Source organism: Portunus trituberculatus, chromosome 26 (genome assembly GCF_017591435.1).
Source record: "Portunus trituberculatus isolate SZX2019 chromosome 26, ASM1759143v1, whole genome shotgun sequence".
NCBI lineage: Eukaryota > Metazoa > Arthropoda > Malacostraca > Decapoda > Portunidae > Portunus > Portunus trituberculatus.
The window spans coordinates 1,352,591-1,380,262 of NC_059280.1; the positions used below are offsets into that span (position 1 = coordinate 1,352,591).

At 45.5% G+C, this 27,672-nt stretch overlaps 3 protein-coding genes across 9 annotated transcripts in view; 1 reads left to right on the forward strand and 2 right to left on the reverse strand.

Annotated features, from left to right (window-relative positions):
- The first annotated feature begins 359 nt into the window (after positions 1–359).
- Positions 360–27,633, forward strand: LOC123509135 (p53 and DNA damage-regulated protein 1-like). Of its 7 annotated transcripts, XM_045263303.1 has the most exons (5): positions 20,863–21,315; positions 21,461–21,588; positions 25,973–26,224; positions 26,505–26,653; positions 27,418–27,633. In XM_045263303.1, exons 3-5 carry the CDS (start codon positions 25,978–25,980, stop codon positions 27,430–27,432), a joined length of 411 nt encoding a protein of 136 aa, XP_045119238.1. In that variant the 5' UTR covers positions 20,863–21,315; positions 21,461–21,588; positions 25,973–25,977; the 3' UTR covers positions 27,433–27,633. The 7 variants fall into 7 exon arrangements, with proteins under 7 accessions (XP_045119235.1, XP_045119234.1, XP_045119236.1 ...); XM_045263300.1 differs by lacking the exons at positions 25,973–26,224; positions 26,505–26,653; positions 27,418–27,633 and adding exons at positions 360–529; positions 23,239–24,967 and having other exon boundaries at positions 21,060–21,315; XM_045263299.1 differs by lacking the exons at positions 25,973–26,224; positions 26,505–26,653; positions 27,418–27,633 and adding exons at positions 19,507–19,621; positions 23,239–24,967 and having other exon boundaries at positions 21,060–21,315.
- LOC123509144 (gastrula zinc finger protein XlCGF8.2DB-like) lies at positions 996–3,097 on the reverse strand. Its single transcript, XM_045263314.1, has one exon. It carries the CDS (start codon positions 2,991–2,993, stop codon positions 2,583–2,585), a length of 411 nt encoding a protein of 136 aa, XP_045119249.1. The 5' UTR covers positions 2,994–3,097; the 3' UTR covers positions 996–2,582.
- The window catches only part of LOC123509242 (zinc finger protein 585A-like), a 38,198-nt gene continuing 11,950 nt past the window's right edge, over positions 1,425–27,672 (reverse strand). The window contains exons 8-9 of the mRNA XM_045263440.1: positions 14,440–15,430; positions 1,425–4,162 (exon numbers count right to left, since the gene is read on the reverse strand). Of these exons, the coding sequence (XP_045119375.1) occupies positions 3,105–4,162; positions 14,440–15,430 (2,049 nt within the window). The 3' untranslated portion in view covers positions 1,425–3,104. The remainder of the gene's footprint in view (positions 4,163–14,439; positions 15,431–27,672) is intronic.

The following is a 27,672-nucleotide window of genomic DNA, read 5'->3' on the forward strand; positions in this document are numbered from 1 at the left end:
GTGTTTATGAAACTGTCACACCTTAATCCCAGCCCTGGGATAATTGTCATACGGTACCGTGTAAATAAATGCATGCATGTGTGAATTGCTTGTAGCCAGCATTATTAGGGATATATTGGTAATTAGCGGTTAAGGTAGATAGCGTTACCTAATAAGCTGAAATAGACTCGTAAGGACATTGCCTGGCAGGTGCGACGGCACAGGAGGCGTGGTCTGTGGAGTACTGTGTGGCACCGACGAGGACAGAGGACAGGAGTGTAGCAAGAGAATTCGAACGACAGAGAGACAGTGAAGTGCCTGACAAACTAAGTGTTACCCGTACTTTGTGTGCCGCCCCCTGCCCCGTCCTGTGTGCCGCCGCCACCTGTTCCCGGCGACTCGTGTATAGTTGCTGTAATATAGAGAAATGTTTCCTTCTCCCCACTCTGTGTGACTGAGCTGAGTGAGAGTGGGTGCTATAGAAGCAGACAGCCAGGCATAAGAGAGCGCTCTGCCCGTCGCTCCACCCCAGCCGCGCCTCGCCACCCAGGTAAAGTCCTTCTCTCCGACACACACGCCCCGAATCCCGAGAAGATTGTGAGGCGTCCCCTCCCTGAAGAAGCTGAAGGAGGGTCGCAGCAATAAATAAATAAATAAATAAATAAATAAATATATATATATATATATATATATATATATATATATATATATATATATATATATTATAAAATAATTTTCACTTATAAAACTCCTAAACTGCCCATCCATTTTGACCTTATATTTATATGAAAAAAAAGTTAGACAATATATACGCTTCTCAGGCGACCAACAGTTAACAAGAATCCAAAGTGAACGAATGACTAAGTTATGTAAAACAAAAGCATTTATACCTCAACTCATTAAAAACTTTTGTAAACTCCAGCCTTTACACTTGGAGAGTATTTCAACACATTTTACTTTCTACGAGTTTGAGCGTTAATCAAAATCAAACAGGAAAAAAAATAAAAACACGTAAACACGATTAAACACGATTTCAAAGTCCATATATTTCATTCAGTAGGTTGATTCCATACTAAAAAGAATACAGGCGACTCTTTGATACCATAAAGACCAAGTAGGAGCTTCAAATACAAATTTTCTAAACGGTGAAGTGAAAATTTTGACCATCACACATACCCTATAAAACACTACTAAATGCCACATACTTACTAATCACAGACACGAGATTAAATTAACAAAAAAACAACGAAATGTTCAATTAAATCCTAAAAACACAACAAACAGAATAATGGAGCATAAAAAATAAGAATAAACAGATTTTTCAAAGCAAGACGTAACAACCTCATTGATAAGCTGAGCACATTTCCTTGGCGTTTTGTGTTGTGACTGGATAGCACTTCCCTGACAAAGGTACCTAGGCTGTAGGAGCAATATAAAGAACAGTGTGCATTCCTTTGCTTTATTTAAACCATGGCAAAATAGCTGTCACCTGAGCTGTGGATATGTTGGCAAGCTTTTCCCTTGCACCACCCTTCATTGTACATGCCTCATTAACACCCTTAGTACACTGACACAAACACTCTCTCTCTCTCTCTCTCCTGCTCCACACTCAACCCTTCATTCCAGTATCCTCTGCTTTCACCTCTTCCTCACTAACAAACAGATGGTCCTTTTCTCATTTTGTCCTTGTGCTGCGCCTTCCTGTCACTGTGTGTGTTTTCTTGAGGAGGTTCCTTGTTCCTTGTGTGGCTTTGGTCTGGCACCAAGGTTGTTACTTGCCACATTTCTTCTCTTTGATGGCTGATCCTCTGCTGCACTTTGTCTTTCCAAGGTGGCTCAGAGCAGATCCTCCTGTGTCTGTTTCCTTCTCTCTTCCTACACTCAAGGTGAGCCTAGTTTGTACTTGTACAAGCCCCAGTGTGGCTCAGGATGTGTGTGTGTGTGTGTGTGTGTGTGTGTGTGTGTGTGTGTGTGTGTGTGTGTGTGTGTGTGTGTGTCAAGATTACCTGCCACTTGTTCATTTTCTTCTCTTTCCTCCAGAAGGTCTCCTCCCAGTGTGGGTCAGGATGTGTGTATCGACTACTTTTGTGGGTAAATCCCTTCCCACACTCCAGGCACTGGAACTTTCTCTCACCAGTGTAGGTCAGAATGTGTGTGTCAACGGTATCTTTCCTGGTAAATCTTTTCCCACACTCCAGGCACTGGAACTTTCTCTCCCCACTGTGGGTCAGGATGTGTCTGTTAAGGGTACCTTTCAGGGTAAATCTTTTCCCACACTCCAGGCACTGGAACTTTCTCTCCCCAGTGTGGGTCAGGATGTGTCTGTCAAGATCACCTTTCATGGTAAATCTTTTCCCACACTCCAGGCACTGGAACTTTCTCTCCCCAGTGTGGGTCAGGATGTGTTTGTTAAGATTACCTTTGTGGGCAAATCTTTTCCCACACTCCAGGCACTGGAACTTTCTCTCCCCTGTGTGGGTCAGGATGTGTCTGTCAAGATCACCTTTCATGGTAAATCTTTTCCCACACTCCAGGCACTGGAACTTTCTCTCCCCAGTGTGGGTTAGGATGTGTTGGTTAAGATTACTTTTGTGGGTAAATCTTTACCCACACTCCAGGCACTGGAACTTTCTCTCCCTAGTGTGGGTCAGGATGTGTTTGTTAAGATCACTTTTCCTGGTAAATCTTTTCCCACACTCCAGGCACTGGAACTTTCTCTCACCAGTATGGGTCAGGATGTGTTGGTTAAGATTACTTTTGTTGGTAAATCTTTTCCCACACTCCAGGCACTGGAACTTTCTCTCCCCAGTGTGGGTCAGGATGTGTTGGTTAAGATTACTTTTGTTGGTAAATCTTTTCCCACACTCCAGGCACTGGAACTTTCTCTCCCCAGTGTGGGTCAGGATGTGTCTGTCAAGATCACCTTTCATGGTAAATCTTTTCCCACACTCCAGGCACTGGAACTTTCTCTCCCCAGTGTGGGTCAGGGTGTGTCTGTCAAGATCACCTTTCATGGTAAATCTTTTCCCACACTCCAGGCACTGGAACTTTCTCTCCCCAGTGTGGGTTAGGATGTGTTGGTTAAGATTACTTTTGTTGGTAAATCTTTTCCCACACTCCAGGCACTAGAACTTTCTCTCCCCAGTGTGGGTTAGGATGTGTTGGTTAAGATTACTTTTGTGGGTAAATCTTTTCTCACACTCCAGGCACTGGAACTTTCTCTCCCCAGTGTGGGTCAGGATGTGTTGGTTAAGATTACTTTTGTTGGTAAATCTTTTCCCACACTCCAGGCACTGGAACTTTCTCTCCCTAGTGTGGGTCAGGATGTGTTTGTTAAGATCACTTTTCCTGGTAAATCTTTTCCCACACTCCAGGCACTGGAACTTTCTCTCACCAGTATGGGTCAGGATGTGTGTGTCAAGGGTACCTTTCCTGGTAAATCTTTTCCCACACTCCAGGCACTGGAACTTTCTCTCCCCAGTGTGGGTCAGGATGTGTTTGTTAAGATCACCTTTCAGGGTAAATCTTTTCCCACACTCCAGGCACTGGAACTTTCTCTCCCCAGTGTGGGTCAGGATGTGTTTGTTAAGATTACTTTTGTGGGTAAATCTTTTCCCACACTCCAGGCACTGGAACTTTCTCTCCCCAGTGTGGGTCAGGATGTGTTTGTTAAGATTACCTTTGTGGGTAAATCTTTTCCCACACTCCAGGCACTGGAACTTTCTCTCTCCAGTGTGGGTCAGGATGTGTTTGTTAAGATCACCTTTCACGGTAAATCTTTTCCCACACTCCAGGCACTGGAACTTTCTCTCCCCAGTGTGGGTCAGGATGTGTTTGTTAAGATTACTTTTGTGGGTAAATCTTTTCCCACACTCCAGGCACTGGAACTTTCTCTCCCCAGTGTGGATCACGATGTGTTTGTTAAGATTACCTTTGTGGGTAAATCTTTTCCCACACTCCAGGCACTGGAACTTTCTCTCCCCAGTGTGGGTCAGGATGTGTTTGTTAAGATAACTTTTCATGGTAAATGTTTTCCCACACTCCAGGCACTGGAACTTTCTCTCCCCAGTGTGGTTCAGGATGTGTCTGTTAAGATCACCTTTCCGGGTAAATCTTTTCCCACACTCCAGGCACTGGAACTTTCTCTCCCCAGTGTGGGTCAGGATGTGTGTGTCAAGGGTACCTTTCCGGGTAAATCTTTTCCCACACTCCAGGCAGTGGAACTTTCTCTCCCCAGTCTGGGTCAGGATGTGTGAGGCAACACCATTCTTGTTTGCAAATGTCTCCCCGCAGTGGTCACAAGTGTAGGTCCTGCCGCCAGTGTGTTCAGTGGGGCCACTCTTGCCTCTCAGCCTTGTCTTGCCGGCATGGGAGAGGACGTGTCTGGCAATGGCAGCCTTGGTGGAGCACACTTTCCCGCAGTGGTCACAAGTGTAGGTCCTCACGCCTGGGGTTGCCCTCTGCTCCTGGCTGTTTATCATCCTCCTTGCTGCTGCTCCTGCTGCTGCTGCTGCTACTGCTAATGCTGCCTGGCCTCACACCCTCCATTGCAACACTGCTCCTTGCTGCGGCTGGTCCTGCAGGAACCCCTGGGCTGCACCAAGGATGCACAGAGGGAGTCCCGTTGCTGGATGCCGACCTGGCACCTGTAATAGAGGAGGCCGTCACCACACAGCCAGCGAGGGGCTTCCAGCCTCAGCCTCGGCCTGACACACACACACACACACACACACACACACACACACACACACACACACACACACACATCTCTCAGCTCCTAAACCACCACAGTGGCCAGGCTGTCAGCTAATGGTGTGCTCCTAAACCACCACAGTGGCCAGGCTGTCAGCTAATGGTGTGCTCCTAAACCAGCACAGTGGCCAGGCTGTCAGCTAATGGTGTGCTCCTAAACCACCACAGTGGCCAGGCTGTCAGCTAATGGTGTGCTCCTAAACCACCACAGTGACCAGGCTGTCAGCTAATGGTGTGCTCCTAAACCAGCACAGTGGCCAGGCTGTCAGCTAATGGTGTGCTCCTAAACCAGCACAGTGGCCAGGCTGTCAGCTAATGGTGTGCTCCTAAACCACCACAGTGGCCAGGCTGTCAGCTAATGGTGTGCTCCTAAACCACCACAGTGGCCAGGTTGTCAGCTAATGGTGTGCTCCTAAACTACCACAGTGGCCAGGCTGTCAGCTAATGGTGTGCTCCTAAACCACCACAGTGGCCAGGCTGTCAGCTAATGGTGTGCTCCTAAACCACCACAGTGGCCAGGCTGTCAGCTAATGGTGTGCTCCTAAACCAGCACAGTGGCCAGGCTGTCAGCTAATGGTGTGCTCCTAAACCAGCACAGTGGCCAGGCTGTCAGCTAATGGTGTGCTCCTAAACCAGCACAGTGGCCAGGCTGTCAGCTAATGGTGTGCTCCTAAACCAGCACAGTGGCCAGGCTGTCAGCTAATGGTGTGCTCCTAAACCAGCACAGTGGCCAGGCTGTCAGCTAATGGTGTGCTCCTTAAGACATGCAAGGGTGACGGATGCAATAAGTTGGTGTCTTCAGACCAGACTGGTGTAGGCCGTCGTCTGGTCTGGTCTGGTCTCGGGTGTCAGGCAACAATGCCCACTCTGTCATTAGTACCCTGGTTATGGTGAGGTCAGGTCATGCTGGGTTAGGTGGTGCTCAGTTAGAATGTGTTCCTAACGAGGTACAAACAACAATTTCTGAACATTTTGCTGACAGGTTTCTGGTGTTTTATTGATTGATTTGTTTATTTACAAATGAAACAAGGGCAGAAGGATTAGCCACCCACCAGAGGCTTTACTTGTCGTTTTAGTGTTAGTCTGGTTGGAAGATGCAACTGAGACTGGTGAGGAAGAAGAGTGACCTCACCAAGGCAAGAAAACAACAAAGTTCTGGTCAGGTCACGCTAACACTGCTACCTCTACAAACAACGGCACTCTCTCAAGGTACATGTCCGCCCGCCTCCTTCATTCCCAGCTCCACCTTCACAGCTCCTCCACCCAGCTGTTTTGACGTCACATACAAGAAGCCACGCTCTTGGTCAGCGAGAGAGAGAGAGAGAGAGAGAGAGAGAGAGAGAGAGAGAGAGAGAGAGAGAGAGAGAGAGAGAGAGAGAATAAATGGTGCAAGAGGGATTAAAACAGGATATAAATAATATACAGCGGGCGGGACGTGTATATTAGGATACTGCCCAACTACCTACTACTAAAACGATCCCGCACTGCTCACCTGCTGGGCTCACTGCTTCCTTGGGGCAGTGCCCAAGCACCACCCTTTTGGGCCCCAGTACTTTTGGGAATCCCGGGCCCCGCCCCTTTAATAAAAAAAATCTGGAAATACCTACTCCTCGAACTCCTCGTGCAGTTAAAAATGCTTAAGTGCAGTGTAGGTGGTTTAAGTATAAATGACAGGAAAATGTCAAATTTATTTATTTGATCTGTATTTTAAGCATGGGTAGGCCTAATTGGAAATATAATATTCAATTAATGACATTTGAAATTAATTAATGTTTCTTCTCTGACCTTCAGGAGTAGCCTAATAAAACTGAATACTACTGCGAGCTGGATTACCCATTACTGTAAAACTGCCCCCACTACGCAACTCAAGGCTTGCCTTACAACCAGCTCAAGATATACAAAACCTACTTAATATTTAAATGAATTACCATCAAAATTTCCTGTTAGGGCAAATTAAACCTGCCTTATTTTAGTTTTAATCCTAATTTAACTTCCAAATTCCGACTCCTGCACGGTTGCACCTACAAAATAATACCAGAATACGATTAGTGATTACCCACACTACTGAAGATTGTGATAATACTGCACTTCACCTAGTCAATGTCTATAGTTGATTGAACATTTTAAATGAAGCCTAATACGGAGGTATTAATAAAAACATCAACATCTTCAAAAATAGGCTTGGTACTAGTTTGCGAGTGATCCCGCCCGCATATTCCTGAAGTCCAGACTAATAGCAATGGTGCGGTATTTTTTTTTTTTTTTTAGGTTAGGTTTGGGTCTACATGTAAGTAACGTTTCTTACGCACAAAATCGTTAAAAAAAGAAATATACTTAACCTAACCAAACTAAAGAAACCCTGTTACCCTAACATAACCTACCTAGATACCAGGTATTGGGCGGGATTGTAGTTTGTAGAGCTTGGGCAGAACGGTCGGGCTGGAGTGATTGGCACGCGGGACCAAATTCATTAACTAGGGGAACAGGCGAACAGCAAGCACTCAAGTGTGCTTTAAAATTTTAATGAAAAATTGCGAATGCTATAATAACAAATTCGTAAACAGTAACTGAAAGTAAACCATTAGCACTCATTTCTCGAGGCTTTATTTATCAATCCACGTTGAGCTTATGTAAGTAAATGATCTCAATGATCCGATGTCTGAAAACTGTGTAGTAATAAAGATATAAGCAATACTTTTACAAACCAAGCAAGTAAAGTCATGCCGTGATGCCTCGTGGAGGCAGACACACGCAGCAGGTCACACCAGCTGATCAGCTGAGACTGAGAGGCAGCAATGACAGCACTCGTATTCGAACGGTAAATTTAAAACCAAAAATTTCTGCAATCAAGCTGATAGTTATGTTCACTTTGTGAAACAGTGAAACTTACAAAATCAATAATAATAATATTTTGTCAATAATTAATTAATGTTGCAATGAGCGAAAGACTTACTTACATGTGAATTTGCACAACGAATTGAGTATAACAGAAAACCTGCAACTGTACTGACGGGAGACGGGTGACTAATGGAAAATCGGTTTTCATAAAATATAGATGCAATTTAACTTTGAATATAACAAGCACAGTTGAAGCACTGTATTTTTTTTTTTTTTCAGTTTTACTAGCGGTACTTTTCTTTAAGCTGCCCCTTTAGTATTTGGGCTTTTCTTTTTTCAACTATCAAATTCAGGTTGCTATCACGGGCCCGGGCCCCCCTGGACTGCCGGGCCCCGGTACTGTAGTACCTTTTTCCCCCCCCATGCGGGGGCCCTGCACGCATGGCACGTCTCGCTCTGGTCGTATGCTTGACTTGGTTTTTTGTACATCAGTGGTGGGTAAAACTCTTAACCTCAATGTGGAGCCTGATTTTTCTGTTTCGCCATCGCATAAACTGATTTCTTACCAAATCGATATTAAAAAGCCAAAGAAGGCCAAGGAAACCATTGTATTTAGAAATAAGTCAAATATTGATGTTAAAAAGTTATTAAGTGATACTACTGAGAGGATTTCTCTGGAAAGTACTAATGCCTGCACTCATGCTGTGTATTTTAAGGTTAAGGGTGATTGTTTATGTTGTTTTGTTGAACTTTATAACAGTATTATCAAGGCATATTATGATGACATGTGTCCAGTAATAGAGAAGGAAATAGTTGTGAAAGAAGGCACACAATGGTTTAATTCTGATATTAAAATGGCTATAAATGATAGGAGAAAGAAAGAGAGAAAGTGGCGTCGTTCTCGTAATGAGTTGACGCGGAATGAGTATATTGAAGCAAGAAATAAAGTTAACAAGATTATAAGGAAATGCAAATGTATGTATTTTAGGCAGAAAATTTTAGAGGTGGGTTCCAATGTAAAGAGACTCTACTATCTGTTTGATGACCTGACTGGTAACATGAAGCGGAAAACCCTTCCTGATGGTTACTCAGACATTACATTGGCAAATGAGTTTTTGACTTTCTTTCACAATAAGATCCAAGCAATAGTTGACGGTTTTCATGGTACATCCCTGCAACTTTACTCTGAGTACTTGCCTGACATTCCGTTTGTGGTTTTTCAGGTTTTATGCCCATTACCTCTAATGAACTTAACATGATCTTCAGCAGAGTTAAGAAGACTTACTGTAACAGTGACCCTATGCCAATCTCTGACCTGATGCAGGATAGAGATTTTTCAATTATAGCAAATGTTATATTAAAAATTGTTAATCTGAGTATTACAGAATGTGTTTTCCCATCAAGTGAAAAGGTAGCCATTGTTAAGCCAACTTTAAAGGGAATGTAAACCACCAAGAGCTTAGTTCCTACAGACCTGTTTCTAACTTATCATTTTTATCAAAAATCCTTGAAAATGTAATATTAGATCAATTAATGGAATACTTGACAAATGTTAATGTTTTGCCAGATAATCAGTCTGCATACAGACAGTTATACTCAACTGAGACTGCACTCTGTCATGTTGTAAATTCTTTGTTGGTATGTATGGATGAAGGGCACTGTGGTGTCCTAGTCTTGTTGGATCTGAGTGCTGCATTTGATACTGTTGTGCATGAGTTGTTACTTGAGGATTTACATGCTGTTGGAGTGACTGATGATGCTCTGCGATACTTGAGAAGCTATTTAGAGGATAGGAAGTATTGTGTACAGGTTGGTAATGTTTTATCTGAGACAAGGCCATTACGGAGAGGAGTGCCTCAAGGTAGTGTGCTTGGTCCAGTGCTTTTCTGTATCTATGCAATTGAATTATCATATTTACTTCGGAATCATGATGTAGACTTTACTCTTTATGCAGATGATACCCAATTTTATATGTCTATTAATAATGTGCAGGATACTGAGAGTAAACTTTCTAGGATTATGTTTGATGTTAAGAAATGGATGGATGGAAAACAGCTGAAATTTAATGATGACAAAACGGAATGTTTGATAGTTGGTAAAAGTGTGATATCAGGAGGTTGAATGACATACAATGGGAGGAATGTAGTGATTTCTGATAAAGTGAAAAATTTGGGTGTGGTTATGGTTAAATACTTAAATTTTAATGATCATATTAATGATGTAACAAGAATTGCTAGGTACCATCTCCGTAACATTGCATTTATAAGAAAATACCTTGATGATAATTCGGTCAAAATGTTAATTCATAACTATGTCATTAGTAGAATTGACTACTGTAATTCATTATATTTAAATTTACCAAATTACCAATTGAAAAAGTTACAAGTGATCATGAATAAAGCAGCTAGATTAATTAAGAGAGTACCACTGTATGAGAGAATCACACCAACACTTATTGAACTACACTGGTTGCCTATCAAGGCTAGAATTGTATTCAAAATTTGTGTCCTGACTTATCAAGCTGTTAAAACTGGTAAACCACAGTATTTGAGTGACCTACTGGAAAAATTTGAGAATAATGCCAATGTAGTTGTGAGACATGCACATGATGTAAACAGACTGTTTGAACCAAGATGTAATTCTGGGATTGGTGCAAGAACATTTCAGTACAGTGCTCCAAGGTTATACAATGCACTACCTAATGATATAAAGTGCAGTGAGAATGTTGTAGTTTTTAAGAAAAGGTTAAATACATTTATATTCAGAGAATGTTATGACGTGGAGGAGATGTGCATCACTGAACCTTATGCACTGTAATGGGCGATGATGATTTATATGGTTATTGTGTTTACTTTTCATATGTTCAATTTCATTTCTTTAGCCACTTATATCTTCATTTCTTATTTGGATAAATGGATCTGATTTGTATATTTTTTATATGATGTTTTTCATATTATGTCTATGTCTATACATTTATTTACATATCTCATGTAGTGATGGATGGACTTATCTTTTTTGTTAAGAAGAGGATTTCTCTGTGATTATTATTATAAGGTGCAATGTAGTTTTTAAGACCTTAGGTTAGGTTAGGTTAAGTTCTATTTATTAGTATATATATTTTTATTTTCATTTGTATGTATTTAGGACAACTATGTATATATAATTTTGTATGAGGCCCTGTAGAGCACCATTTACTGGTGGAATAGAGCCTAGAAAACAAAACAAAACAATAAATAAAACAATAAACAGCGGGCGGGACGTGTATATTAGGATACTGCCCAACTACCTATTACTAAAACGATCCCGCACTGCTCACCTGCTGGGCTCACTGCTTCCTTGGGGGCTTGTGCTGTGGCGGTTTCCGCAGGTCAAGGCCTCCTTGCTGGTTGACTTGCTGGCTGGCGGGAGCCCCACACAAGGATGGCTGGCGGGCGGGCGTTCCACACAAAGCAGGCTGGCTGGGTGGTGGGCGGGCGGGCGCCCCACACAAAGCTGGCTGGCTGGCTGGAGGCTGGGCTTGACTTGCCAGGCTTGCCTCACAGTGCGGCCCGCTTGGTCCACACACTACGTGTGCTGCAGTGCCTCCTACTGCTGCTGCTGCTGCTGCACGTGTCCACTCTTCACCTACAGAGGATCCTGACGGTGGCGTGGCAGGCTCAGGGGTCAGGGGTCAGGGTGGGCAGTGTCTTGCCGGGCTGGTGGTCACTGGTCACTGGTCACAACAGGGTCCAGGCACCACGCCGCCCAAACCCGCGCCACTACCACACCGCCGCTCACCACCAGTCACCACTGCTGAGGAGTGAGGACGGCCAAGGCCAAGTGGCGCCCACGCCACACCACGCCGCGCCGCCCCGCGGCCTTTCTGGCGCGGGACTTTGAAAAGCAGGAGGCAGTGGAGGATGGATCAGTGGAGAGTGGAGGAGTGACTCACTATATCTAGTCACTCCACTGAGAGGGTTTGCGATCACACCACATTCACACACACACGATTGGAAGGCATTGCCAGATAACATTGCCACACTCACAGCGCCATGCACCCCACACTGCATGGCCACTTTTAACACCACCTGCTGTGGCTACACCTGCTACATGCAGTGCCTATCTATAGCTACGATAGACACAGTCTACATGTATGGGCTGTGGTGACAAGTCAGCTAAAAATAGTCACCAAGTTAATTGCAGTCGCATGAGATGTAGTCAGGGCTGAGTCAAAAGGGAACTTTAAAAGAACATTAGATAAGTTCATGGATGGGATGATACATGGAATTAGGAAGCTTTAAACACACAGGGACTGCCACGTGTAGGCCTGGCGGCCTCGTGCACCTTATTCTCCCCTCCTTAGGTTCTTAATTATGATGTAACGACCAAGTCGCAAAGTCAATGTCGCGCCGGGAATAAAGAGAGAAAGAAAAAAAAAAAAAATACTGCCTTTTAAGGCTGTTTTTACCGTCAGGGGGAAAAGTTCACATGGTTTCTGTGTTATCGGAAGGAAGGAAGGAGCGAAGGATTACAATGCAACATTTATCCAATATTTCAAACTTGAGAGTACCTCAATTCTACTTGCACACTCCCACACGATATGGACATTAATTCTCACTATCCTTCACTTTTTTAGGTAAATAATGCAAAGTCCAGGTTTGTTATGGTAGTGCAGGCAGAGAAAGGAATGACTGGCGCTATTCCATGTAAAAGTTTGAGTGAGAAATGATTGCAATCAATAAATGAGTGGGCAAAGTAGTAGGAGGAAAAGCAGTCAGCATGGCTGTGACTAGTGGCATTAGACAGAGGTGCACACTGCACTGTTTGCATTATTCACTTGTGTTGTAATGGACCAAAGACAAGAGGAAGGGGGTTACCCAGATGAAAATTTCAAATGAAGCGCTTTATTCTATGCAGATGACGGCTTACTCATGACAAGGACAGAGGAAGAAATGTGCAGGATGAGATACATTAACTCACCTAAGCAACCACACAGGCCTCACAATAAATACAGACAAGAGTAACATCATCACTTTTAATAAGAAGCAACACCCACAACACACACAAAAAAAACTAACACAACAAACAAAATAAAATATCTAGGAATAACACTCACTGATAACAAAAACTGCTTCAACACACACAAAGATAATTCCATTCAAAAAGCTAAAAAAATGGTCAAATTGAACATTCCCAGTAAGAGCACAAAGCTGCAATAAAATGCTCATTGGCAAAACATTGTGCTGCCCACAACCTTATATGGATCAATATTTTGGCTTACACCAAGGAAGAAATGATGAAATTACACAGAATACAAAATTCAGGATACAGGGCAGTCCTCGGAGCTCCCAGGCACACCCAAGTCCCAGTACTAAGAGGAGAGCTAGGATCCAGTACTACGGAGACTAGAATAAGGCAAAACCAACTTAATGAAGTGAACTGTGTGGAGGAAAACAACACTAACAAGCTCATGGAAAGGATGCAGGAGAAAATTTTTTGGCTTCAACAAATAAAACCTATTGCATTAAATCAACTTGAGGCTTTATGAAGGAAATCAATTTGAGCCTTTCAGAATTACAATCAATGAAGAAAGAAATACAAAAAGAAAGGATCAGGGACTGGGATGACAAAACAATGCAAAAGGAAATCAAGTTTGACAATAAACAAAAATAGGAAAAAAGAAATGGTAGAAGAGACAGTGTATGGTGGCAGGCCAGCATCAGTCATTGTTTCAAAGCAAGACGTAACAACCTCATTGATAAGCTGAGCACATTTCCTTGGCGTTTTGTGACTGGATAGCACTTCCCTGACAAAGGTACCTAGGCTGTAGGAGCAATATAAAGAACAGTGTGCATTCCTTTGCTTTATTTAAACCATGGCAAAATAGCTGTCACCTGAGCTGTGGATATGTTGGCAAGCTTTTCCTTGCACCACCCTTCATTGTACATGCCTCATTAACACCCTTAGTACACTGACACAAACACTCTCTCTCTCTCTCTCCTGCTCCACACTCAACCCTTCATTCCAGTATCCTCTGCTTTCACCTCTTCCTCACTAACAAACAGATGGTCCTTTTCTCATTTTGTCCTTGCGCTGCCTTCCTGTCACTGTGTGTGTTTTCTTGAGGAGGTTCCTTGTTCCTTGTGTGGCTTTGGTCTGGCACCAAGGTTGTTACTTGCCACATTTCTTCTCTTTGATGGCTGATCCTCTGCTGCACTTTGTCTTTCCAAGGTGGCTCAGAGCAGATCCTCCTGTGTCTGTTTCCTTCTCTCTTCCTACACTCAGGGTGAGCCTAGTTTGTACTTGTACAAGCCCCAGTGTGGCTCAGGATGTGTGTGTGTGTGTGTGTGTGTGTGTGTGTGTGTGTGTGTGTGTGTGTGTGTGTGTGTGTGTGTGTGTGTGTGTGTGTGTGTGTCAAGATTACCTGCCACTTGATCATTTTCTTCTCTTTCCTCCAGAAGGTCTCCTCCCAGTGTGGGTCAGGATGTGTGTATCAAGACAGGCACTGGAACTTTCTCTCCCCAGTGTGGGTCAGGATGTGCCTGTCAAGGTCACCTTTCTGGGTAAATCTTTTCCCACACTCCAGGCACTGGAACTTTCTCTCCCCAGTGTGGGTCAGGATGTGTGTGTCAAGATCACCTTTCCGGGTAAATCTTTTCCCACACTCCAGGCACTGGAACCTTTTGTCCCCAGTGTGGGTCAGGATGTGTATGTCAAGGGTACCTTTCTGGGTAAATGTCTTCCCACACTCAAGGCACTGGAACTTTCTCTCCCCAGTGTGGGTCAGGATGTGTTTGTTAAGATTACTTTTGTGGGTAAATCTTTTCCCACACTCCAGGCACTGGAACTTTCTCTCCCCAGTGTGGGTCAGGATGTGCCTGTCAAGATCACCTTTCCGGGTAAATCTTTTCCCACACTCCAGGCACTGGAACTTTCTCTCCCCAGTGTGGGTCAGGATGTGTGTGTCAAGGGTACCTTTCTGGGTAAATCTTTTCCCACACTCCAGGCACTGGAACTTTCTCTCCCCAGTGTGGGTCAGGATGTGTGCGTCAAGACAACCTTTCTGGGTAAATCTTTTCCCACACTCCAGGCACTGGAACTTTCTCTCCCCAGTGTGGGTCAGGATGTGTTTGTTAAGATTACTTTTGTCGGTAAATCTCTTCCCACACTCCAGGCACTGGAACTTTCTCTCCCCAGTGTGGGTCAGGATGTGTCTGTCAAGACAACCTTTCAGGGTAAATCTCTTCCCACACTCCAGGCACTGGAACTTTCTCTCCCCAGTGTGGGTCAGAATGTGTCTGTTAAGATCACCTTTCCGGATAAATCTTTTCCCACACTCCAAGCACTGGAACTTTCTCTCCCCAGTGTGGGTCAGGATGTGCCTGTCACGATCACCTTTCTGGGTAAATCTTTTCCCACACTCCAGGCACTGGAACTCTCTCTCCCCAGTGTGGGTCAGGATGTGTTGGTTAAGATTATTTTTGTGGGTAAATCTTTTCCCACACTCCAGGCACTGGATCTTTCTCTCCCCAGTGTGAGTCAGGATGTGTCTGTTAAGGGTACCTTTTCCAGTAAATCTTTTCCCACAATCCAAGCACTGGAACTTTCTCTCCCCAGTGTGGGTCAGGATGTGCCTGTCAAGGGTACCTTTCTGGGTAAATCTTTTCCCACAATCCAGGCACTGGAACTTTCTCTCCCCAGTGTGGGTCAGGATGTGTGTGTCAAGGGTACCTTTCCGGGTAAATCTTTTCCCACAATCCAGGCACTGGAACTTTCTCTCCCCAGTGTGGGTCAGGATGTGTCTGTCAAGATCACCTTTCCGGGTAAATCTTTTCCCACACTCCAGGCACTGGAACTTTCTCTCCCCAGTGTGGGTCACGATGTGTGTCAAGATCATCTTTCGGGTAAATCTTTTCCCACACTCCAGGCACTGGAACTTTCTCTCCCCAGTGTGGGTCAGGATGTGTGAGGCAACACCACTCTTGTTTGCAAATGTCTTCCCGCAGTGGTCACAAGTGTAGGTCCTGCCGCCAGTGTGTTCAGTGGGGCCACTCTTGCCTCTCAGCCTTGTCTTGCCGGCATGGGAGAGGACGTGACTGGCAATGGCAGCCTTGGTGGAGCACACTTTCCCGCAGTGGTCACAAGTGTAGGTCCTCACGCCTGGGGTTGCCCTCTGCTCCTGGCTGTTTATCCTCCTCCTCTTGCTGCTGCTGCTGCTGCTGCTGCTGCCTGGCCTCACAACCTCCATTGCAACACTGCTCCTTGCTGCGACTGGTCCTGCAGGAATCCCTGGGCTGCACCAAGGATGCACAGAGGGAGTCCCGTCGCTGGATGCCGACCTGGCACCTGTAATAGAGGAGGCCGTCACCACACAGCCAGCAAGGGGCTTCCTGCCTCAGCCTCGGCCTGACACACACATACACACACACACACACACACGATACATGTCAGCTCCAAAACCACCACAGTATCCAGGCTGTCAGCTAATGGTGTGCTCCTAAACCACCACAGTGGCCAGGCTGTCAGCTAATGGTGTGCTCCTAAACCACCACAGTGGCCAGGCTGTCAGCTAATGGTGTGCTCCTAAACCACCACAGTGGCCAGGCTGTCAGCTAATGGTGTGCTCCTAAACCACCACAGTGGCCAGGCTGTCAGCTAATGGTGTGCTCCTAAACCACCACAGTGGCCAGGCTGTCAGCTAATGGTGTGCTCCTAAACCAGCACAGTGGCCAGGCTGTCAGCTAATGGTGTGCTCCTAAACCAGCACAGTGGCCAGGCTGTCAGCTAATGGTGTGCTCCTAAACCAGCACAGTGGCCAGGCTGTCAGCTAATGGTGTGCTCCTTAAGACATGCAAGGGTGACGGATGCAATAAGTTGGTGTCTTCAGACCAGACTGGTGTAGGCCGTCGTCTGGTCTGGTCTGGTCTCGGGTGTCAGGCAACAATGCCCACTCTGTCATTAGTACCCTGGTTATGGTGAGGTCAGGTCATGCTGGGTTAGGTGGTGCTCAGTTAGAATGTGTTCCTAACGAGGTACAAACAACAATTTCTGAACATTTTGCTGACAGGTTTCTGGTGTTTTATTGATTGATTTGTTTATTTACAAATGAAACAAGGGGCAGAAGGATTAGCCACCCACCAGAGGCTTTACTTGTCGTTTTTAGTGTTAGTTTGGTTGGAAGATGCAACTGAGACTGGTGAGGAAGAAGAGTGACCTCACCAAGGCAAGAAAACAACAAAGTTCTGGTCAGGTCACGCTAACACTGCTACCTCTACAAACAACGGCACTCTCTCAAGGTACATGTCCCGCCCGCCCTCCTTCATTCCCAGCTCCACCTTCACAGCTCCTCCACCCAGCTGTTTTGACGCCACATACATGAAGCCACGCTCTTGGTCAGCAAGAGAGAGAGAGAGAGAGAGAGAGAGAGAGAGAGAGAGAGAGAGAGAGAGAGAGAATGGTGCAAGAGAGATTAAAACAGGATATAAATAATATACAGCGGGCGGGACGTGTATATTAGGATACTGCCCAACTACCTACTACTAAAACGATCCCGCACTGCTCACCTGCTGGGCTCACTGCTTCCTTGGGGGCTTGTGCTGTGGCGGTTTCCGCAGGTCAAGGCCTCCCTGCTGGTTGACTTGCTGGCTGGTGGGAGCCCCACACAAGGATGGCTGGCGGGCGGGCGTTCCACACAAAGCAGGCTGGCTGGGTGGTGGGCGGGCGGGCGCCCCACACAAAGCTGGCTGGCTGGCTGGAGGCTGGGCTTGACTTGCCAGGCTTGCCCCACAGTGCGGCCCGCTTGGTCCACACACTCTGTGTGCTGCAGTGCCTCCTGCTGCTGCTGCACGTCTCCACTCTCCACCTACAGAGGATCCTGACGGTGGCGTGGCAGGCTCAGGGGTCAGGGGTGAGGGTGGGTGCGGCGGCAGTGTCTTGCCGGGCTGGTGGTCACTGGTCACTGGTCACAACAGGGTCCAGGCACCACGCCGCCCAAACCCGCGCCACTACCACACCGCCGCTCACCACCAGTCACCACTGCTGAGGAGCAGTGTTGCCACGCCTTGGTGACTGTGGCTACCTACATCCACGGGAATTTTCCCCTACATTCCCCTACACGGAAAAAAACTTATGCATCATATATATATATATATATATATATATATATATATATATATATATATATATATATATATATATATAGAGAGAGAGAGAGAGAGAGAGAGAGAGAGAGAGAGAAGTAGAGTCTATAGAATTATATATACAATATAATAAACAAAGGTTATTAAATTATACTTACATTCTCGATACTGCCTCTGGACTTTCTAGAAGGATGGTTTAATTGGCTCTAATCAGCAAGAACGTAATTATTTTCATTTTCAGTGTATTTTGCAAAGTATCTAGACCTTGCACATGAATAGTGCTTGTAGGTAACAAATTCTCTTTTCATGAAATTCAGCATCAGATTTTCTCCATCAGAGGCATAACCAATCACTTTGTCCCACCCAATGCCATCTCCTTCTAAGGTTTCTTTCAGCAGCTCAAACAGGCCTTCTGCACTGCCATCATTTACAGGGAGCAGGCGGTAGAAACGTGTAACTGGTTCATAGGTGTCACTTTTCAAAATCTCATATTGACACAAAATGTTTTGTTCATTGTGAGATCTGTTGCTTTATCACACAGCACTGAAAATCCACCAGACAAAGCAACTTCCTGCATGAGCTTTTCGTGTGCATATGGTGATAAACATTCTGTCAAAAGATATGTTCCCTTGGTTCTGTTACAAGTCATACTGTTGATTGCTTTTGAGTCATCTGCCACAAAATGGAGTGTACTCACCATGTCATCAAGACAGTTGAAAGACAAATTCTTTCGGGCCACCATTGCCACAACATTTAATTCTGCTTTAATCCTTTTTTCATCTTTAGATTCCACAAACATGGTCATCCGTTCATTTGACTTAATTTGCTTAGCAAGTCTTATATGAGTAGACGATTTTGTGTGACCAGTAAGCTCAGATTTCTCTGCCACAAGCTCCTTATCACACACTTTACAATGAGCTTTTCCACCAGTTTTTCCAGCAGTGAGCCATCCTGAGGCCCAACTCTCTTTTTCCCACTCCGCCCTGTATCTTTGAGAGCGATAATTCTTTTCAACTTTAGGCATGATCAGTGATTATTATTCCTTTTGAGGTCAGTAACACAATATCAATGACACAATTCAAGTGGCCGCGCCGCTGTCTGAAGTCAGCGTTAGTGCTGTATAACTGACTTGCCGCAGGCAACTGGTCAACTGTGTAAGACTGTAAGTTAGGCGGCTGTCGGCCCGGCCAGACAGACTACAAACAGAATTCATACGTGTATGCTACGAAGTTTTCACGTACTATAAAACATCATCACTTAGTCTACGTTGTTAATATGTGTTATTTTAATAAAAATACAAATACGTTTAAATGTTAGACTATTCATGACAAAGTTTTTGTTACGAATCAGTCCCATAATTTGGTAAAAATCAAAGGAATCTATAGTAACGGGGTTAACAAATTCACGTCTCGAACAAGAATGACCAACGTATCCCTCTCCCTCCCACCACCTCTCTCTCTCTCTCTCTCTCTCTCTCTCTCTCTCAGCAACTTGCACGACATTTCATGTGTGCAATATTATATTTGTAAATTTGTCTGTCTGTCTGTCTCTCTGAATTTTTCCCCTACGTTCCCCTACGAAACAACGATTTTCACCGTAGGTGCCCCCTACTCCCTACAAAGCCCTGAAATCCCCTACCGTAGGGATTTTCCCCTACGCGTGGCAACACTGCTGAGGAGTGAGGACGGCCAAGCCGCCAAGGCCATGTGGCGCCCACGCCGCGCCGCCCCGCGGCCTTTCTGGCGCGGGACTTTGAAAAGCAGGAGGCAGTGGAGGATGGATCAGTGGAGAGTGGAGGAGTGACTCACTATATCTAGTCACTCCACTGAGAGGAAATGGTTTGCGATCACACCACATTCACACACACACGATTGGAAGGCATTGGCACACTCACAGCGCCATGCACCCCACACTGCATGGCCACAGGTGACAAGGTACTTTATATCTCACAGGACAGTGGAAGGTGATGGAGAAGGTGGAAGTACAGAAGCAGGCAGGGAGTTACAGAGTGTGCCAGTGGAAGGAATGGATGATTGAGAGTCTGGTGCCTCCATTGACTGACAGGCTGCTTGGTGCTGGAGTCTTGACCATCTCCGAGGACTTCAAAGATAGACACCGTGAGAGAGAAAAGATAATCATGTGGGAAAAAAAAAAAAAAAAAAAAAAATATATATATATATATATATATATATATATATATATATATATATATATATATATATATATATATATATATATATATATATATATATATATATATATATATATATATATATATATATATATATATATATATATATAGAGATATAGAGAGAGAGAGAGAGAGAGGGTTTATAATGGGCAAGAGTTTTCCGGCCTCTAGTGTACAGGGACCAGCAGGGCCAGGGAGAGGCCAGTGGTGGCCACGGGCCTGTGCCGCCCTCACCACCAAATTTGTGAAGACATAAATATCTGGGGTGTGGTGGTTAACACCTAACTCTCTTAAATTCCATAATCACATTCGACGGATAGTGAACAAAGCAGCATCTCTCTCTTCCAGCCTTCTTAAATCAACATTATGCATATCTAAAAAAGTTTATGAAATCCCTTTTGGTGTCTCATCTTCGCCCTTTTCTTGAATTTGCTTCTCCTGTGTGGAACACTATATTGGGGATTTGCGTTTACTAGCATCTGTCCAAAGGAGATGGATTTTAAGAGGATTAATGGGCTGGCACAGCGTCTAAAATCAGTAACAGGAAAACTTATCAGAGCAGATTTGCTGAAATGTTGGAAAATTTTTCATGGGAAATGTGGAATCCCACCTAGTGATATATTCATCCTGCCACCAGCAATAGGGACCCGTGGACACATTCAAAATTGTTCATTGTTTTTGCATTAGCGAAAGCAGACGACGTTTCTTCTCATTTCGATGTGTTAAATACATTTGGTGCTTGGAATTCCCTTCCTGATGATGATGTTGCTTTGGAGTCAGTCGAGTCATTCAAGTCTGCCTCACATACAAGTTTAGGTTTACTTTTATACGAATATGTTGGATAATGTTATTATCTCAACTCCTGCAATGGCACATAAATCAGTTCTTCAAATTGCTGTATTCACTTGCCAGTTGCCATTACATATACAGGAACTGGCGTGCCAGCAGGTTTGTGGTATTTCCCTACTATCTCTGGTTGAGCCTTACCTCATATTGCCCTACTATGCCATTGTAAAAGAGGATACCGAACCCACTGCACTGACCGACTCTCCCCACTGCCCCTCTCGTGCCCTACACAACCTGCTGCCTGACACCTAAGAACAGCTGCTCCTGCACTTCCCTCGTCACCACTCACACCGTGTGGCCCTTCTCCACTCACTGTTTGCTATTCACCCACACAGGTCAACACTGACTGACCTCCTGGGTGGCTGCACAAATACCACTAAGACTTTCAAGACGCTCAACCTCACCAGGACCTTCCTACAGAAAACAAATCAGCTCCACCGCATATAGCCTGCACACATCACCACCACATACCGCACCTTTGGGGCACTAGACTCCTAGAGGCTGTGACACAGCCTGCGCGGCCCCAACAAAGTCCCAATAAAAAGAAGCCGTTGTCCCGTTACCGCCAGGCCGCTCCCAGCTGAGCTGAAGGTCAGTCAGTGACTTAGTGAAGGGATGGGTAGGGTATGAGTGCAAAGGCTTGCTTGACACTTTTACGTGTACAATCCCACACAGGACAGGTCAGACGGTCACCTCAATCAGTACCTACTAATAATGATCTCTCTGCCTCTATCAGGTCAGTTCACCTCGCCTGCCTGCACCTTCGTGAACCCACACTCCACAGCCTCCGTGGCTGCTCGGTGCTCAGTGCTCCGGGGCGAGGAAACACTCCTGTGGTGCCGCAGGTGCCGCCGCCAGACACAGGTAAGATCACTAGTGGCTCACTGTCACTGCAGCAGTCACGGTCCAGCAAGATGGTGCCACCACTGTCACTATCACTCACTATTAACGCCCTGTACAAAATGCACAAAAAAAGGGAAGGAAAACTAGTGCATTTCGTATTTTGACACCATCAAAGTGTACTTCCTCACTTAAGAAAATAAATGAAATGATGATAATTGTGGGAAAAAAAATCTGTTACACAGTTTTGCACAGTTTTTGCAGTTTTGACTGATGACGAGGTCGCTGTGCGACTGATACAGGATAACCTAGATGGGCCCTGGTGGCCCTTTGTTATCCTATTATTTATGTTATGTTATGTTATGTTACCTTGATGACGGAGGGTTTGTGTTGGGTCAGGTTAGCCACCTCCTCCCCCCACAGACTTAGATTAAGTTAGGTTAGGTGGAGCCCCACAGAGTTAGGTTTGAGCTCTACAGGGTTAGTAGAGGTGTACAAGGTTATGCTAGGGTAGGTAAGGTTAGGGCCCTGCATGACTGTTAGCCCCACAGAGTTAGGTTAGAGGTACACAGGGTTATGCTAGGTTAGGTTAGGTTAGAGATCTGTAGGATTAGGTTGGCTCCATTCACCACTTCTTTCATTCATATTTCTGCTGGCTACTATTATGTGTGTGTTTCACTGTTTGATCTGCTGCAGTCTCTGACGAGACAGCCAGACGTTACCCTACGGAACGAGCTCAGAGCTCATTATTTCCGATCTTGGGATAGGCCTGAGACCAGGCACACACCACACACTGGGACAACAAGGTCACAGCTCCTCGATTTACATCCCATACCTACTCACTGCTAGGTGAACAGGGGCTACACGTGAAAGGAGACACACCCAAATATCTCCACCCGGCCGGGGAATCGAACCCCGGTCCTCTGGCTTGTGAAGCCAGCACTCTAACCACTGAGCTACCGGGCACATGTGTGTGTGTGTGTGTGTGTGTGTGACATTGTTATGAGGTGTGTGAATCAAAATGACAGCACGTGATTTTTTTGAGTCGTTTTGTGTTCCTCGACTACTCACGGCACAAGTCTGACCCATTCACTGACCACCTGCAACACAACCACCACATCTGGAAACATACACACACAGACAGGACACACACTAACACTAATGCAACACAGTCACAGCCGCAGCCACAGTCACCTCTGGGCATCCCCGTGGTGAGGTGCCTGACACCCCCATGGACTATTAGGGCCCCATCTAGTGACTATACTGTTTTCCTTCACTGTTTGGGAGTTTTCTTTTATACTTTACTGCACCAAAGTCAAGAAGTTAATGCAAACTGAAAGCAGAGAGGAAAAATATATGAAAAGATTGAACTTGGAAGAAATGTCACTACTCTTCAAACTATTTCTTCTCTGCCAAAAGTGAGTAAAAGTGTGTGCATTAAGCCACAGCAAATTGAAGAAAGACAAGACACACTGAGAGAGTTGTATGTCTAGAAAAATGATCAACACTAAAATCAAGCAGAAAACAAAACAGACTCAAGCTACCATAGAGAAAAAGATAGCACGTCTTATTAGAGTGACAAAAACCCACACATATATTCATACCTTGACGTGTGCTTGTGTGTGTGTGTGTGTGTGTGTGTGTGTGGCCATTCTGATGTGCACCCCATTGCAGGATAGAGAAGAGGCAGGATGGCAGAGGAGATAAGCAGGGAGCACAGTAGAGGAGAGAGGGGAGACAGGATGACAAACAAGACACACGGCAGAGACAGAAGACACATGGCGGAGAAGAGAAGCGTGGAAGATGACAGACAGAAAACACTAAGCGACAAGGACAGTGAGGACACCCACCAGCCCCTGTGGAACCCCTCAGCACCTTACCTGAAGTGGAAGGTGTTTGTGAGGGGAAAGGACTTCACATTACGGGGCAGTGGTGCATGTGGGGAGGAAGATGATGATGGTGAGGAGGACCACTCAACACCAGCCCATGGGGAAGCCGCCAAAAGCTTCTACGAGAGTGTTGTGAGGCAGGACACCACACAGGGACACACCAACGCTGACACACACTGGGAGAGAGAGACAGAGAGACACAGCCACACTAGAGAAAGAAACAGACACAGAAACACAGATGCACACAGAGAAGGAGACACAGAGATACACAGCCACACTAGAGAAAGAGACAGACACAGAAACACAGACTTGACTAGAGACAGACACACAGACACAGACAGGGAAGGAGACACAGAGAGACACAGCCACACACACCCACACAGCCACACTAGGGAAAGAGACAGACACAGACACAGAGACTTGACTAGAGACAGACACACAGACACAGACAGGGAAGGAGACACAGGGAGACACAGCCACACACACATATCTAGGGAAAGAATTACCGGAAAAACAGACTTAGCACATGGACAAACAAACACACACACGCAAGACAGTAGAAGCACTCAGAACCCTTCACAGACACACACAGCGAGCCCACAGCAAGTCCACACAGCATTTCGTTTAGCCCAGAATGGTGACACTGCCGGCCTCTCTGCAATGCTCGATGACAGACTGAACGTAAACACTCGGGATGGCTACGGCTGGTCACTACTGATGGTTGCTGCTTGTGCTGGAGCTGGCAACACTGTGAGGACCCTGCTGGACCGAGGGGCAAGAACTGGGTACAGGGACGCACGGGGCAACACAGCACTGTACCTGGCGATGATAAGAGGCCATAGGGAAGTGACGGAAATGCTGATCAAGGCAAACAAACCCACGAACAAACGGACAAACAGACAAACGCGTGATTCAAGTACAGACTCCAGCTCGTCAGGGAAGGAAGAAGAGGAGGAGGAGGAAGAGGAGTATTTCTGTGATACATGCGAGGTGGCTGTGAAAGAGAGAGAGAGAGTGACACACACAGCATCCATCGTACACCAGTTTAAAACAACAACAAGACAAACACACACTCAATATGGAATCCCACCAAGTAATAGGGGCTACCAGCTGTTAGTGGGGCAGGGGTGGGATGCAGAAGGGGGCTTGGGGTCTGAACAGCAGGGCCACAAGTTCCCTGTCAAAACGGTGCTGAAGAGAGACAGGAAGGGGCTAGGGGCAGGCCGAGAGATGGCCAAGGTGACTCACTTTGGCCCCGGGGATGCTGGTGCAGTGAGGAGAGGCAGGGTGGGTGCCAGCAGGGTGGAGCGTATTGCCACTGTTAGCAGGAGAGAGGTTAAGCAGAAGAAGGTGAAGGAAAAGGAAGAGGAGGTTAGATTGAGAAGAATGTTAAATGAACCTGATTTTTAACTCTGGTAATTACATTGTAGAGAAACGAATAGATCTGTAATTATGTAATCCTACATCAAAATGGTTACCTATATTTTTGTGTAATAAAAGCTTGGTGAACTAAATAGGTGCAGTTTTGTGTCTAGTAATGGTTTGACAGGCTGCAGTGGAAGTTATTGGGGTTTTGAAGGGTGTGTGTCTTGGTTGTAATGGTTTGACAGGCTGCAGTGGAAGTTATTGGGGTTTTGAAGGGTGTGTGTCATGGTTGTAATGGTTTGACAGGCTGCAGTGGAAGTTATTGTGGTTTTGAAGGGTGTGTGTCATGGTTGTAATGGTTTGACAGGCTGCAGTGGAAGTTATTGTGGTTTTGAAGGGTGTGTGTCTTGGTTGTAATGGTTTGACAGGCTGCAGTGGAAGTTATTGTGGTTTTGAAGGGTGTGTGTCTTGGTTGTAATGGTTTGACAGGCTGCGGTGGAAGATGTATGTGTTATGCTATGAAATGTCACAGAATGGATGCACATTGTTGTTTTCCTATTTATTTATTTATTTTTAATGTGAGATGGGAAATCTGGCCAAGGGAAACAAAAATGACTATACAAAAATGCTCACTGAGATGCCAGTACCCAAACAGGTCTGAGAGAGTTACTTAAGGGAATGGGATAAATGTCTTGAAACCTCCCTCTTAATGAGTTCAGGTCACAGGAAGGTGGAAATACAGAAGCAGGCAGGGAGTTCCAGAGTGTGTCAGAGAAAAGTGTGAAGTGAGAGTGAAGGATTGAGAGTACTGGTTAACTCTTGCATCAGGGAGGTGGACAGAATAGTGGTGAAGGATTGAGAGTACTGGTTAACTCTTGCATCAGGGAGGTGGACAGAATAGTGGTGAAGGATTGAGAGTACTGGTTAACTCTTGCATCAGGGAGGTGGACAGAATAGTGGTGAAGGATTGAGAGTACTGGTTAACTCTTGCATCAGGGAGGTGGACAGAATAGTGGTGAAGGATTGAGAGTACTGGTTAACTCTTGCATCAGGGAGGTGGACAGAATAGTGGTGAGAGGAAGAGACAAGTTATACTATGAACTGCCACAAAATACAGGCTCATTGTACCATACCACATCACACTACCCAAGCAGACAGCATGGCCAAGAGTCCAGAGGTAGTGCAGCAGTACCTGGAGGAGGTGGAGGCAGCTGCGGAGGACATACTGAGTGACCGGCAGGAGATCATCACACTGGACCGTCGCAGGAACACCAATAGGGAAGCTCTGAGGCAGCTGGCTGGTGATGGTGGGGCTGGCAAGACTGGTGACTCCCGCATGTGGATATGTGTGGGCAATATGTTTCTGCGGATGCCTACGGGTTTTGTGAAGAACAGCATTGAGAAAGGTAGGAGGGAGAGAGGTCTGGTTGGGGAAACTTTGCTGGGGTCTAAAATGCTTGAAAAAACCTGAAACTTAAAGATGTCTTGGTAGAATTCCTCTCTTCTCCTTGTCTTTCATTATCTCTCTCATCCTTCCTCTCTTTATGCTTCTCTCTCTCTGCCTCTCTCCTATTCCTTCTCACATTAACATTCCCTTTCTCCCTCTCTTTCATCAACATTCTCTCTATCATTGTACACTCTCTCTCTCTCTTTCCTCCATCAACTCCCTGTCTCCTCCCCCCACAGAGCAGAAACACCTGGACAGTGAGATCAACAACCTTCGCAACGGCCTGCACACCAAAGTCAACCTCCTCAATGACTTAGAACACAAGCAAGCCACTGTCGGCACTTCCCTCAAGCCTCTGTCCCCGGAGGAGTGGCAGGCAGTGCGGCAGGTGATGGGGAAGTAGGCTGGGCAACAGGCAAGTGATGGGAAGGCAAGATCGTGATAGGAGTGATGGGGTTTGGTTAGGTTAGTTTGAATGGACAGATGACATGATTGGGCAGTCTTATCTCTTAGGAAGGCAAAGTGAAGTAGTGATAGAAGAAATAATGAGGATAAGTTTAGATGAGGTTAGATAATTAGACAGTGTTATCTCTAGGCAAGGCAAGGCAAGGGAGTGACGAGAGGAAATAATGCAGTGAAGTCAGTGTAGATTAGGTTAAAGTTATGTTAGGTGGACAGGAAACAGGTGATGAGGCAGTATTTATTTGAAGGCAAGGCAAGGTAGGGTAGTGATTGAAGTAATGGGGTTAAGTTAGTTGAGGTGAGGTTAGGAGAGGGAACAAATGATAAGGCGTTGTTTATGGTAAGGCAGTGAAGGGTGACAGGGAAAGGCAACTAGGAAACACAAGGCAAGATACAGTAACAGGAAAAGTAATGCAGTTAGGTTAGGTTAGATGGACAGGAAGACAAGGTAGGTCATTTATAACTCAAAGGCAAAGTAAGGCAGTGAAGGGAGACAGGGAAAGGCAATAGGAGGAAGGCAAGGCAAGGTGGGGTGATAGGGAAAGTAATGCAGTTAGGATAGGTTAGCAAAGATGGACAAGATGAAGGAAGGTGCTGGGAAGGCAGGGCAAGGCAAGGCAAGGTAGGATGATGTGGTGAGGTTAGTTTAGGAAGACAGGGACAGGTGACAAGGTACTTTATATTTCACAGGACAGTGGAAGGTGATGGAGAAGGTGGAAGTACAGAAGCAGGCAGGGAGTTGCAGAGTGTGCCAGTGGAAGGAGTGAATGATTGAGAGTACTGGTGCCTCCATTGACGGACAGGCTGCTTGGTGCTGGAGTCTTGACCATCTCCGAGGACTTCAAAGATAGACACCGAGAGAGAAAAAGATAATCATGTGGGTAAATAAATAAAAATTGAAGAATATTTTGGTTAGAGATTTTTATTTACAAAACTTAACACATT

Excerpts from the sequence above, each read along its gene's own strand:
- LOC123509135 (XM_045263300.1), top strand. The coding sequence starts at position 23,256 with ATGGCAGAGGAGATAAGCAGGGAGCACAGTAGAGGAGAGAGGGGAGAC.
- LOC123509144 (XM_045263314.1), bottom strand. The coding sequence starts at position 2,993 with ATGAAAGGTGATCTTGACAGACACACCCTGACCCACACTGGGGAGAGA.